The following is a 15,330-nucleotide window of genomic DNA, read 5'->3' as shown; positions in this document are numbered from 1 at the left end:
GACAGTCAAAATCAACCGTGATTTTTTTTATGTGACTTTTCTATAGATTGAAAGAGATTCTTTCCCCAGTGAACGCCTCCTGCTCTTTCCTGTTTATGTATTGGGTCGTTTGAGCAGCTGCTTTATGTAAATGGCAGGGTTAGTAGACTCTCCCGTTGAGTGATTTACAGATGCAGTAAACACTGCAGTAGGTCCTGTGTACACTTTAATGTTTGAAGTAAAAGGATGGCAGGGTTGGAGGTGAGGCTGGAACTGAAACACACTGTTTGTATTGCGTTGACAACTTAGCGGGCTTTGTGCTGTTGGTTTTGTTGTCAACTTCTTAAAAAGTGGATTTGAGTTTACAAGACAATCTTGTAGTAGGTGTTAAACCAACACTGTGAGGCACATTTAGCAAAGACTGATGCAAATTACTCAGGACAGTGGATTTCTATAGGAAGGGAACAAGAATGAAACACAATGCTCTGTAAATGTTTTTGGAAAATAATCCAAATACCGACACAGTTTTGCGGGTGGAGAAAATTTGGGAGAATTTTATTCACACTTTGGGCGTTATTTATCAACGGTCGAATTTCGAAGTTATGTGATTTTTTTTTAACTCAAATAAATTTGAATGTACTCACAACTCGAATGGGAAGTTATTTATCAAAAATCTTGAATGTCTAATATTCCTTTGCATAGGAACGAGCTAAAAATTCGAATCAAATTCTAATTGAGTTTTCCTCCGATCTTGAATGTCAGGAAGGCAAATAACATCTTCAAATGGTTCAACGAACCTCTGCCATTGACTTCTACATGAACTGGCAGGTTTTAGGTGGCGAGTAGTCCAATTAGAATTGTTTCCAGGGTCGAGTGTGATAAATATCACATTCAAATTCGAGTTGGTGGTTTTAAATTCGAATTTGTGAGTTTTGAATTTTTTGAGAATTTGAATTTACCATTCGAACCTTAGTAAATCTGCCCCATTATCTTCCTGGTAAACGAGCCCACTTTATTATTTCTGGTTTTCTTTATAACGGCTATAGAATTCATTATCTGGAAATCCGTTATCCAGAAAGCTTCGAATTACAGAAGAGTCATCTCCCATAGGCTCCATTTTAATCAAATAATTCAAAATTTTAAAACACATTTCCTTTTTCACTGTAATAATAACATTGACATTAATCCTTATTGGAGGTAAAACAATCCTTTTGGGTTTAATTAATGTTTAAATGATTTTTAGTAGGGAGATCCAGATTACGGAAAATCCCAGGTCCTTCACATTCTGGATAACAGGCCACATACCTGTACTGTACCTGTCCTGTAACTTCACACTGTTGCAACTTTTGTCTTGTACTTGTTCCATTTCTATGTGTGTCTGATCTATGCTGGTACTTTATACGTGACAGATAATAAAGGGGAACAGAGTGAAATCACAATTCTCTGCAAGGTAACCAAAACCCTTTGCAAGTGAATTGGGGATATTTTTTTTTGAGTGAGGGAGAAGTTTCTTAAGATTTTTATTTTTGCTTTTCCATCCTAGGATAAATAATGCTATATGAATGTATATCCACAGTTGCCATGGGTAAAGTGCGTGTAACAACAAAGGAATATGCAATTTCAGCAATCTGGTTGCTAGGGTCCAAATTACCCTGCAACAATGCATTGATTTGAATAAGAAACTGGAGTATGAATAGGAGAGGGCTTGAATAGAAAGATGAGCAATAAAAAGTAGCAATAGCAACACATTTGTAGCCTTACAGAACATTTGTTTTTCATTTTATTTCAGTGTCCCCCCATTTGAAAGCTGCAAAGAAGCAGAAGGAGAAGGCAAATCATTCAAAAACTATATATATATATATATATATATATATATATATATATATATATATATATATATATATATATATATATATATATATATATATATATATATATATATATATATAAAGTGAAGACCAATTGGAAAGTTGCTAGAAATAGGGCATTCTATAATATACTAAAACTGAACTAAAACGTGAACCACCCTTTTAATATATCTGTTCTATGGGCAAATTTTGTGAAATTTGAGGCCAAATTTTTCCTTTTTTTTGATGCAAAAAAAAGCAATCATAAATATATTTACGTTTTTAAAACTCAAACTTTTGAGATTCAATAGAATAAAAAAAATCTCAAAAAATTTAATAAAAATGTCCGTCACCTTCTTTAAAAGTCAGATGGAAGTGTGTCTTAACGTGTCTTAACCAAGTACATTGATTTTTTTTTAAAAGAATATGAAACTCATGTTCTGCAATTGACAAACCTGCAACAGAAGGAGAATAACTGGAAGTGTGCAAGACATTGTGGGATGTGGAGTTTTGGCTTGATTTCTGATACTTTGTTTCTTTAGTCAAGCACACTGAGACGGCAATAGTAAAGAACAGACAGAACCCGTTTTCAGTTGTATGTTTATTTACAGACGAATGAAATTGTTTAAGTAATGTATCTGGGAAAGTGTTACAGAATTAAATCAAATTTTTGATGTAGAAACAATTGTGAGCCCATCACCTTTAAGAGCCAGGGAAGCAGCAAATCTGTTTAACTGTTTTGTTTAAGAAGAAATGATTATTACCTTGCATCAGTAACATTATAATTGCAGTGAGATTTAAAACTAAATAATAGGCTCGTTTTCCAACATCTATTTTTCATTGCCATCCTTTATGTCTGCGCCGGGTTTTCATTTGATGTAATGACTCAACGACCAGCTGCAGTGTAAACAATATACCGTGCATGTACTACCTATAAAGGTCAATTGAGCGAAACAAATCTCAATGGAGCTCACATAAAAGACTAAATACTGCCGTTATGAACAGATGCGTGTAGTTGCCAATACATAATCAGTGGGACGCAAGTAGAAACATATAACCCGTGCCATATTTTCCACTGATTATTAAAAAAAAAAGATAAATTCACTTAAAGCACATCTTTGGCTCCAGTTTAAAACCTGTTTTAATGGGTTTCCGGCATTTTTACTAGGGCAGCAATGTTTTAAATGCCTCTAACTCGTAATCCCAGCGTGACTTTTGCTATGGGATAATAGTTAGATAGAGGTAATGGTTTCATATGATCGTATTCACAGATGGATTCAAATCAAATAAAGCAATCAGGGTAAATCTCATTTACGTGCATGAGCCTACCGCAATAAAACCAAATTGTTGAACGGATATAAAAACCTGCATTTAGGATCCTTTTTCCATTATGAGGCTAACTCCGAATAGGTCTGGATATGGAAACACTTGCTTTATGACCTAAAATAGTAGTCATAGAGACCTTAAATTACAGTGGCAACCTTGTTCTTGGCAGTTTGTTTATTGGAAGGATCAGCTATTGGAAATGCTTTCATAGAGAATATCCGATAATGGAAGCTGAATGAACTGGCTCATTTCAGACGCTCTCTTGATGCAAAAACCGTATTCTTTCCAACCAGCAGCAACGGAAATGTAATTACAGGATCTTCAAGGACCTCACAGTATGCTGGCAAGAGGAATTAAGAATTCTGTTTTAGAATCCAAATGAGAGTGCTTATTAGTAAAGAAATGGTTAAAACAGGCTATACTGCGGTGGGATATACCCCTCCCCGAAAACTCACTGGACCAAAGATGAATCACTGGCATCTGCATTTGCATGGCTGGTAGTGTCATCACTGCCCATTGAGTTTCCCTCAGCTCACTAATTCCATTTTACTTGTACAGAAAAAATGTGACTCTAGACCCCCACCCTATGCTTACTGTCCCCCACCCCAACACTGCCATGTGTTACAATGGGGAGAATTAAAATAGTAAACCCTTAGGGCAGAGACACACGCTCAGATTTGGGGATATTTAGTCACCCGACGATAAATCGCCTCTTCTTCGGGTCGACGAATCTCCCCGAACTGCCTCCCACTGGCTAGAATCTAAATCGCTGGCAGAATGGCACTCAAAGCACATTGTTTTCCGAAGTTGCCCGAAGTTTTTTTTCCTTTTCCTTTGTAATAATAAAACAGTAGCTTGTACGTGATCCCAGCTAAGATATAATTCATTCATATTGGAAGCAAAACCAGCCCAGGGGCGATCCTGGCCCCTCCACCGCCTGAGGCAGCAGCAGTTGCTGCTGCCCCCCCTCCCCCGGAAATTCGCTCTTAAAGTACCAGGAGCAGCAGAAGGTACCAGGAGCTGCCCCTGGTACCTAGTGGGGCGCTGCCGCCTGAGGCGACAGCCTCAACTTGCCTCATTGGCGAAGCACCCCTGAACCAGCCTATTGGTTTTATTTAATGTTTACATGATTTTCTAGTAGATTTAAAGTATGGAAAGAAAATACCAGGTCCTGAACATTCTGGATAACAGTTCCCATACCTACATATATAAAGAGCAGCAGTAGAAAGGGCTTTCCTTCGTCAAGAAGGAAAAGTGAAGTGTTAACAGCATTATTGGATGTAGAATTCGAGGCAGCTATAATACCAGAAAATGAATTACCTTAAAGAAGAAGGAAAGTTAAAATCACTTTGAGGTGCCAAATGTTAGGTACCCCACATTGATGATAATCACTAACCCGAGACCCTGGTCTGATGCTCCTGTTAGCAGATGACTACACCAATGCAGGCTACTACTGCACCATGTTGCCATCTGCTGTTTTTTTTTCTGGATGGCCCATCAGGGTGCACAGTACAGTGAAAAGCCAAACTTAGAAGTGATAAAAAGTCTTTTTACACTATATACCCATTCGCATCAGGCCCGGGGGCTGCCGAGAGGATCCAAGACCAGGAATAAAATTGTGACAAGGTGCTCCTGCAGTATGATACTGGAACATTTTCATTATTAGTTCTGCACAGAGTACCCCTTGATGTCTCTGTCATTCCCTGGTAACCTTAGCCTGAATCTGAATAGTTCCATGTAAAGAAGCATATCTGGGAGGTAGCATTTACTAAACTAACATATTGACCAAGGCAAGATAATATTTGTACCTACCAAAAAAAAAATCGTACTTATTGAAATACTGGATATTTATGTGATGGGTTATAAACCGCGGTATGGACTTAACATGTTTTAAACAACAAACTAACTGCACTCATTAACTTTCCATTTGATATTATCTGTCTGAATGACATGCCTGAAAGCATGTAATGCAGTTAAATGGTGTAACAAGTTAGCAGTAAATTTCTTTCACTTAAACGTTCATGACTTTTTCCTGTGTGCAAGGGCCTGAAATCCATAGGGAATCCTCCCCGACATCTGGCTTGTGATAGAATACATGTGAACTTGTCAAAATACTGTCTGCAATTGATGCCATTATTTATGCTTATTCTATCCTGTGGATTCAAGAATCCAGAGTTATGAGACACTGTACTTTAGGAAGTGTCCAGCCATATGGTCACTGAGTGATTAAATGGGATGCAAAGCCAAAATCAACTTTCTAGTTTACATGGAACACATTTATTTGGAAATGTAATTGTAATTGAAAATAGTGTTTAAACAAAAATCCGTTCTCCTTTAGGTCTGTTAATTAGCCAGAACCATTGCTTGTAACAATTTTAAGAGTTATATTTAAAGAACAACTTTAATGAATGTATATTGGAAAGCAGCCCCATGTTTGGTAAAGCACAACCCGGCCTTGAGGACCTCCTTTAATATTCTGCAATTCCCATGTATGTTTTATTGGTGGTGTGGTGAGATTTGGGTCTGGAACTGAGAGAGTTGCATGTTGTAAATATGATGCACAGAAGTTCAAGATCTGATTTGAGAAGCCAATTGTCAAGTTCTGATAAGGTGGTTTCTTTTTCTTAAGGTCAATGTATCCTACAGTGAGTTGCTGTTGGTGTATTAAGGCAACAGGGTCCTCATGCTGTATCTTTTGGAGATATGTTGTATGGGTGTGATATTGCGGTGTCATGTTATGAGATTACTGAGATGTGGTATGTCCTCAATGATAAGAGAAGGGTTTAAACTACAGTCTATAAGTGCCATTAAGGCTCGTACAGCTTTCTCCAAGGCCCTCAATTTCATTTTCTTTCTCCATTCTGTACTCACCAATCCCTTCTCTATATTCTTTTCACCTCATTTCTTTCCTTTCTTTTGCAAATTTGCAAATCGAGAATTTTAACGCCGGTGTTAAAGTCAATGGGTGCCCGAATGATGTTGATGCGTGACGGTTTTGATGTGATCGCCTTTTCCGCCGCGCATCCAACATTTTTTGACACTGGCGGTGAAGCGTGGAAATTCACTGCGAATTCGCTCCTGGCAAATTTATTATCCCATCAGTAGTTGTCAATATATACAGTAATGTACATATCATTCAGTCTTTCTTTTCCCAATTTTTTGTTGACTTATTAAAGGGGTTTGTTCACCTTAAAATTTACTTTTTAGTATGATGTGGAGAGTGAATTTGCAATCAGTCTACATTTTTTATTGTTTGTGGTTTTCGAGTTATTTATTTATTCGGAAGCTTGCAGTTGGCAGTTTCAGCAATTAATTTGCTAGAGTCAAAATGACCCTATCAACCAGAGGCCTGAATAGAAAAATGAGTATTAAAAAGTAGCAATAACAATACTTTTGTAACATTTCAGAGCATTTGTTTTTAGATGGGTTCAGTGGCCCCCCATTTGAAAGCTGGAAAGAGTAAGAAGATCCAAATAATTTAAAAATTGTAAAAAAAAAGCAGCCTAGCCCTTTATCTGAACTGGGTATCAGAGTAATAACATGGTGGTTCAACATGGCCTGTAAATTTCATGTAAAGTTACAATGTGTGTGGAGTGTTGTTTACACAAAATTTGGCCATACATGGTTACACCAGAATAACATTTAGGGTCTGGCCTACCCTGCAGATCACAAGCTTATTGGCAATGTAGTGCACAGAGGTTAATGTTGTTTGTGGTTGTGTTCAAGCTAAAAGTTCCCCTTTAGCTATTTAAAATATTATGTTTGCTACTTCTATATTTATATTGCAGTATTTTAAGATTCTTTGTATAAAGTCTGATTTTTTTATTTTTTTTATTTTACAGATAAACTGTTGGTTTTAACAGTAGCCACAAGAGAAACAGATGGCTTCCATCGTTTCATGCAGTCTGCAAAGCACTTCAGCTATACTGTGAAGGTACCTACTCCCATGTAATATCATTCACTTGTTTAGCATATGCCAGAACAGATGGAGTATATATTAAGGGGTTTCATTTGTAATTGTTGGGATATTACTCAGAATTTATTTTTGCTATGACTCAGTGATTCTGTAATCCTCAGTAATTCCATATGTGTTTTTTATTATTTGGTTGCCATGTTCTGCTTTCCTTACTATAAGAAGTTTTGAAGTTTTGAAAATGTATGCATGTATATATTTTCACTTATATAGCACTACTTGAGAACGAGGCACTGTATGGCAGAAAAACAAATTACTAAAACGAACAAGCGGTCATTACATTAATAAACTAATAAAGAACAAAAATACAATACAAATAAATACAATGTACAGTTACAATAAAGATTAAGAGTTTAGGGGCACATTTACTTAGCTCGAGTGAAGGATTAGAATGAAAAATACTTCGAATTTCGAAGTATTTTTTTGGCTACTTCGACCATCGAATTGGCTACTTCGACCTTCGACTTCGAATCGAACTAAAAATCGTTCTACTATTCGACCATTTGATGGTCGAAGTACTGTCTCTTTAAAAAAAAACTTCGACCACCTACTTCGCCACCTAAAACCTACCGAACACCAATGTTAGCCTATGGGGACCTTCCCCATAAGCTTTCTAGGCACTTTCTGACCGAAGGAAAATCGTTTGATCGATGGATTAAAATCCTTTGAATCGTTAGATTCGAAGGATTTAATCGTTCGATCGAAGTGACTGTGGTAAATCCTTCGACTTCTATATTCGAAGTTGAAGGATTTTACTTCGATGGTCGAATATGGAGGGTTAATTAACCCTCCATATTCGACCAATAGTAAATGTGCCCCTTAGTGTCAAGGAGACAAGTGGTTTGAGGTCCCTGCCCCGTAGAGCGTACAATCGAAAGAATCTCTCGCAACTAAAAAAATTAAAAACTTTTATGTTTATTTTTTCTAAATGTTTACCAGCTTATTTTCTAGGCTTATGGCACAGGGGAGCTTATATTGCCACCATCTTTTGCTACAGGCAGTTAATTTCCCATGCAGGTGGATGGGAGATGGGTGCAGGAAGGGTATAGTGACTGCCTTCATTCCACTTGAGAGGATAGAGGCAGGTAAAAAAGAACTAAACTCTAGCTCAGGATAACTTAACTATTTCTACCCCTTCTTGAACCGCAACACAATAATTCCAGAACACAGTCCTGCTCCCCTCTACAGAAATAGAAAAAGTATTTACCCTATAATATCTCCCTTACTGACCTTCATGCTGTTCTATTTGTCAACTGCATTGAGACAGTTTGGGAGCTGCTTCTTTAAAGTCTCAAAAATGTTTGGGAACTGTTGCATCTCTGTGATAACTGCTTATAGTCTAAGGTGAAACCTCAGTTTTACATCCCCCGTGATTTACACATTTTTTTTGGTGACCCCAATGATTTATAATGCATTTCAATGGGTGCCTTTTCCTGGATTTTAAAAAAATCTCTTATTGCTTTAGGTTGTGCATGTGAATGTAAATGTGAATGCACTTGTCCCCTTAGAGTATAACATTAATGCCGAAATGCTTAATCTTGTCATTAACACCGTAAATATTGTAAATCAGGCTCCTGTGCTTATATCCTTTTTATACAATTTCTTTCTTGGTCCCCTGTAAAACATAAACTGGGGGTTCTACTGTATAGAATAGCTAAACATATTACAATGGTACTTTGTGAACCATTTGCACTATTTGATTTCTGAGCAGGGATTACTTAGCACTGATGTATACATTTTGTGTGCTATTCACCTATTCACTGACAAATTTTAGTGCGTTTCACGGTCTCATCTAACACTTTTTGTGATGTTTCCATGGAAAGTTTAGACAGATAATTGAGCCAGTCTTTAAGTAAACTTAGCACTGATTTCTTTCATTTTTTTGGTGCGTACAAGAGCTATCAACATTTTCCATATAATCCGGTAATTTTTTAAAAGTAGTAAATAAAATTGTGATAGTAGGGGAAACATTTATGCAATAGTCATGTACTAATATGGTCTTGTGCAGCCTTCTGCCTACTGGCTCATTCTGTTTAATGCTTTTTTGCTTACTCTGTCTGTTGGATGTCTGACCAGGGTGTCTGGGGCCCACCGGCGCTTCCATCTGGGGGCCCGCCTTCCCAGTCACGAGCTCCAGCAACTACAAATGTCACCCTCCTTCCCCTGCCATGTACCGCTTCCCTTCCTTACCTCTTGTGGGTGCAATCGGGGTGGGTTAATTTGAAGTTTTCATTGCTTTTGCAGATGTAATTTCAAAATATTTTTTGTAATGTTCTATTCTGTTTTGTGTTTTATATTTACTTTTGTATGTTTTATGAAACCTATAGATTCTAGGACAAGGTATAGAATGGAAAGGTGGAGATGTAGCACATACAATTGGTGGCGGCCAGAAGGTCCGGTTGTTGAAAGAGACATTGGAAAGCCTTGAGGAGCAAGATGATCTTGTTATTCTCTTTACTGATAGGTAAGATATATTGTTTTCAGCTTTTTGTTTTAAATCCATGAAAACTGCAGAAATAACGTACTGAGGGAATGTAGAGAACAGCCCTTTGGGGCAAGGTTGGTAACTTTTTTTTTTGTTTTATTAGTATTGCAGTTTTCAGTTTAACCAAATGGCACAATTTATAATCTAAATAAAATGGGGATCCCCACAGGGAAGAATAAATTGAAAAGAGTGGAGGGGGCATGTGCCTGTATAGAAAATAATGCAGCTTGTGGGCTATCAGCATATCCGTAGTGCACCCATGACTCACAGAAAGCAATTTAGTGTAAATCAATGAAACATAAAGTTTACACATTTTTTAGAGACATATTTATACTATCCTGACTAATGGCAACAAACATAAAAGCAATAAAGCTATACTAAGTTAGATACATTCCTTTACACTACTTGTCATGCAAAGCCTCAATGGGGAAGAGTCTTTATACTTGACAGAGAGCATTGTCAACAAATATATGTTATGGTACCGATTTGCATGCTTTCAAACAGAGGGGGGCTAGCAGAGTAAAGACTTATAGATGGGAGCCAGAGTCACCCATGCAGTACACCTCTATAAATGAGGCCCCTTTTGACAAACAGGAGAATCTATAACTGATATAGTGTATATAGCTTTATAGTGAACTTGAAAGCTTCAGAACACTGAACATTTTTCTGAATAGCCTGACTGTATACGTGGCTTTCAGCACAAGACCTCTAATGATGACCTGTAATTATGACCATACAGCCACGTTGCTGGAACCACCGCTAGTTTTGAGGCATAGAGTCACACATTATGTAAAGGTCATTTTAAGTGAACTGATCCAGTTACAGACTATCAATCTTGTAATTAAAGAAGTTAGAGAGGTTTGTGATCTGGAATAATTGGTATCCTAATGCCACAACAGCATCGGAACATCACAAGCTCTGCAATTGAAAGACACATGATTTATTCTAAAATATTTTGTTAACAGCATCAGCATACAATATTTAATTATATAAAAATATATATGTTAAGTAGCAGAACTACAAGGGGCTGGTGGTCTGACCTCACATGGATATTTTATAATGCAGTTCCCTGTCAGGTCCTCCTAGCTGCTGATTGGCTCACATTCTGCAGTGCAAAGTGAAAGTGCAAACTATGATGCAATGTTCCACATTTTTACCCAGAATGCATCCCTTCTCCCCACACTTCCAGAGTGAGTGTCACCATTTATCCAGTCTGATATATGATGTCTTTTATATGATATAAATAACATTTTTGGAAGAGAAAACACAGTCATGGAAAAAATGTTATAGAGGTAAGAAAGATCACTAATACATAATTTTGCTAAGAAAAGTAGAATTTGTAGTTTGGTTTTTCTCTTAGTCTAGGTTTTTTCCCTCTTCCCACAATGAAAACACCTCACTGAAACAGATGGATTCTGTCTTGCACATACACATATTCCACTGACACAATGATAGAAATGGTTGGATTAAAGTAAACCTAAACATGTCAGGCAGGGTGGAATGATTTTCTCTACATTTCCAAGCTCTCATATATCATTTGTCTCATAGCTAGAAAGCCGGCCCTGTTTGCATAGCTGTTGGTGAAGGAATTAAAAGTTGAAAAGAAAAATATGGAAAAGGCATGTCATCTTAGATGAAGCAATATGTTGTTTTATGCGTGAATTCTATATATATATATTTGATTGCATAGAGCTGCTGCGTACTGGTTGTACACATAAAATTCTTACAATGGTAAGAGTATAGCTACAAATGTATCATTGAGAATTAGTAATTACTTGCCCTTTAAAATGTATTTTCCACAGTCCAGTGAAACTGTTACTTTTTGTTCTTTTAACAGTAATGTGTCAGTATGATGTTGTTAAACGAAGTTAACGGCTGTTATTTTACCTTCTCTTCTCACCACCTAAAACCTGCCAAGTTCATGTATAAGTCAGTGGGAGAGGTCCAGGGACCAATTTGAAGTTAATAGCCTTCCTGACATTCAAGTTTTTTTCGGAGAAAAACTCGATTTCAGTTTGTTCGAATTTTATTTGAATTTGATTCGAGTTTTAGGGTCAGTAATAGTCATCCGAGTTTTAGATATTCTATTATTTATTAAATAATCTCCCATCGAATTTCAAGTATATACAAATTTATTAGAGTTAAAAATAATTCACATGAATTATAAAATCAACCTTTGATAAATGTGCCTCCCATGTTTCACATAATGTTGAAGTACTGTTGTCTTAGCTCTCTGCTAATTAACTCTCTGAATCTTTAAGCCAATGGTTGTCAAACATTTTCAGTTCAAGCCACCTTTAAGGTCCAACCTTTTGCCAGAACCCCTTGGCCAAGGGCTCCTGTTTGCTCATGAAATGGACAAAGATATTGTACATATTGTTATATTGGCAGGAACACTCCTGCCATGAGGCAAGGTGAGAACCTTGCCGCAGGCGGCAGTGAGCGGCCGGTTACCAGGGGAGGCAAAACTGAAAGCTGGAAGGTTTTATGAATAAATAAATAATAAGGGGCAGATTTACAGTATTAAGGGTCGAATTGAAAATTCGAATTTTCAAATTTTTTTTATGGTCAAACTGTCAAATTCGAATTGTGAATAATCCAAACTTCATTCAAATTTTAATTTGGATTTGAATTTCGAGATTTATCACATCTTGGTCCTTTGAAAACACCTAAAACCTGCCAAGTTCATGTATACGTCGGAGAGGTCCAGGGACCAATTTAAAGATGTGACTAGCCTTCCTGACATTCCGGGGGAGGCAAAAGGCCACCTCCTGTAACCTCAAGAGACAAATGTCCAGTTTTTAAACCAGAAATTCAGCTAGTGCAGAGAGCGCAACACTGCTGTTTGCATTAGTGGTGCGGCCCACTTTGACCCACTCCAATGTTTTAAGAACAGTGTTGAAAATGGGGGGTGGCAGCAGCCCCAGGAATGGCACTATATATTGGTCACTTAGCCAAAGATTTAAGAATATCTATGACAGCTTATGTATGCTCACCTCAGCTACCAGCTGTACCAGGTAGAGGGGCATTTTGATTGCTGCTGGTTTCCACCAGATGGCAGTGGCAGTCAAAATACCCCTTGTACCATTAGCCTTTGCTTTTCTAAACCTGTCACTTGGCCCTCAATACATATATATTTATATACAGTATGTAACTTTCTAGTACATTTTAAGGTATGGATGGGAAGCTTGTGATCCTCCAGATGTTGAAGCTTTTCCAGATTTAAAAACAGACAGAGCTTTTCTAATAACTAAATGACCTAAGTATGAGATGCAAGCGATACAAAGATACAGCAGTTAAATGCTGACAGAAGCATTCCCGTTGTTTTATGCAGCGTACAGTTCATTTGTACAATGCTTTGCTAAGCCATTTTAGCTCTGTGATCTGGTACAAATATTCCACATTATGAGGTCAGTGAAAGCCAATTCCCAGTAAAAATGTTTTTTCCACCATCACAAAGTATTCCCCCAAAGCTACACTGAACAAGGCACTTCATCGCCAGCATCATGTCACAGACTGACAAGAAGGTGAAGGCGTGCGCAGCAGCATTCTTAGACTGTGAAGCTATTCATTGTATTGCAATTAGACTTTTTTTGTGCGGAGAGTAAATTGCCTGGCCAGATTTTCCTTCTAATAAGGTATTCATTCACTGATGATCAAAATAAATAGAGGATGGGAGGAAGCATGTATTTCTACTGAATACAATTGTACTTTTGTTTATCTGCCACCCCCAACATTTAGAATAAATGGCTTTTTCATCTGATAATTGTGAACACTTGGTAACACAGTCAGGGAAACAGAATGAAGTAGTGACTAGGATATTACATGTAGTGGTGGAGAATGTGAATTGAAAACCCTTTCGTCCTCCGCACAATAGATCCAGTGTATACCCAGAACTCACTGCATGTCCTACCTTATACTTACTTAATATGTTCTGGAGTTCCTAGATATTTACAATGCAATCATCTTATTGCATTACTAATTTAGTTTTGTTAACCATGTATAAATGTTAAAAGTCTTTTCAGGGCCTTTCTACATTATATGCTGTTTGAGGTTGTAGCCCTGATGCCACCTCGGGTGTTATATGAAGCACACTTGTCCTCTTTGCACTAGAAGAGTCACATCTCTTGATGCAAGTTTTTTATCTTGCCCCATGCCCCACCCTAGTGGAACTAGAATTAATCTTAAAGTTATACACATGGCTTTATTTAATGGGCGGTCAATTAAGATGATAATGTGGGAGAAAACCTGATCGCCCAGATGCTCTAAAAGCAGATGTATGTGTTCCTGGAAACAAGTCATTAGGATTGCCACCTTTTGGCTGGTGGAAGGTCTGGGCAAGGGAATGGGACATGATGAGGGCAGGCTGGAGACCTCAGGGGGTAAAACTATGATGAAGCAGCCCATGACTGTCTGAATTGTGCATCAAACAATACAGAGTCCTTTTCGGACTGCATACATCTGAAATCCGGACAGTCAGTTTTAAATCAGACAACCTGTGTATAAACTACACCAGTGATCCCCAACCAGTGGCTCGCGAGCAACATGTTGCTCATCAGCCCCTTGGCTGTTGCCCTAAGTGGCCAGAAACTTATTTTTTAGTTTCTTGCTTGGAGGCAAGTTTTAGTTGCATAAAACCACATTTACTGCCAAACAGAGACTCCTGTAGGCCGCCAGACCACATATGGACTACCAAATAGCCAATCACAGCCCTCATTTGGTGCCCCCAGAAACTTTTCATGTTTGTGTTGCTCCCCAATTCTTTTTATAACTGAATGTAGCTCATGGGTAAAAAAGGTTGGGGACCCCTGAACTACACAGTCCAATCTAAAACCTAAGTGGCATTCTTGATTGGCTGAATAACTGTGAAATGGAGAATCTAAGACACTTTGTTGGCACAAGGCTCTCAGACCAACTCCATCCTTTCAAGCAGAAGTGATTACCCCACCCTGATCATGCCAGGTTTCATATGGAATTGCCTACTTAAACACCAACCGGTGTAAGCCTTTTCCTTTATGTGGTAGACAAAATAAGAGCTCTTTGTAAAAACATACAGTTTTTTTCATTCCATTTTGCTGATGTGCAGTCAACACTACTACACAAAAAAAAATAGGACTTTCATTTATTTTAAGCTGGCCTTTAGAAATCTGCTTCTACGCCCCCTCACTTCCTTGTCTGGGGTCTGTAATTTGTTTTGGTGCAAAACTGCAGCTGTACATTAGTCACCTGGTTCTTAGCTATTTAATGTATAATTTCAAGCCCTGCATATAAATATATATTATTATTACTGCAGCATCCATATGCCACACACTACTATAATGTGGTGTACTTTGTACTGGCCTGCATGTGACACCAAAGGGAGATAGAAAGTAGAATGTTAATCACAGAAACCATTCCCATTGCTAAATGAATATACAGCACAACAGGCACAAACCTTTTTTTTCCATTCCAATATTTGTATTATTAATATGTTTTGCTGTATGGCTATACACATACACTTTTTTTTTTTACACATTACCCTTACATTTTCACAAAGGCATTATTTTTAATATTGGCTGCAGGACACTTGCAGCAATATCTGGCAGTGAAACAATATTATTGAAATTGGGGTTTCAGGATTGGGACTGCTGCTTAATTACGCTGCTGATTAGAATGGAGTGCAACTACCCACAGTTGTCAAACATTCTGATGAAATCAGGTTTTATAAGGTATCAGGTCAG

General features: G+C 37.7%; 1 protein-coding gene across 2 annotated transcripts in view; it reads left to right on the top strand.

Annotated features, from left to right (window-relative positions):
* Positions 1 to 15,330, top strand: part of plod2.L (procollagen-lysine, 2-oxoglutarate 5-dioxygenase 2 L homeolog) — an 83,525-nt gene that overhangs the window by 14,411 nt on the left and 53,784 nt on the right. For both annotated transcript variants that reach the window (XM_018263829.2, XM_018263828.2), the window contains exons 2-3: positions 6,995 to 7,086; positions 9,453 to 9,589. In XM_018263829.2, the coding sequence (XP_018119318.1) occupies positions 6,995 to 7,086; positions 9,453 to 9,589 (229 nt within the window). The remainder of the gene's footprint in view (positions 1 to 6,994; positions 7,087 to 9,452; positions 9,590 to 15,330) is intronic.

This window comes from Xenopus laevis, chromosome 5L (assembly GCF_017654675.1).
Source record: "Xenopus laevis strain J_2021 chromosome 5L, Xenopus_laevis_v10.1, whole genome shotgun sequence".
NCBI lineage: Eukaryota > Metazoa > Chordata > Amphibia > Anura > Pipidae > Xenopus > Xenopus laevis.
The sequence above is the reverse complement of the archived record's forward strand: the minus strand, read 5'-3'. Positions and strand labels throughout refer to the sequence as shown.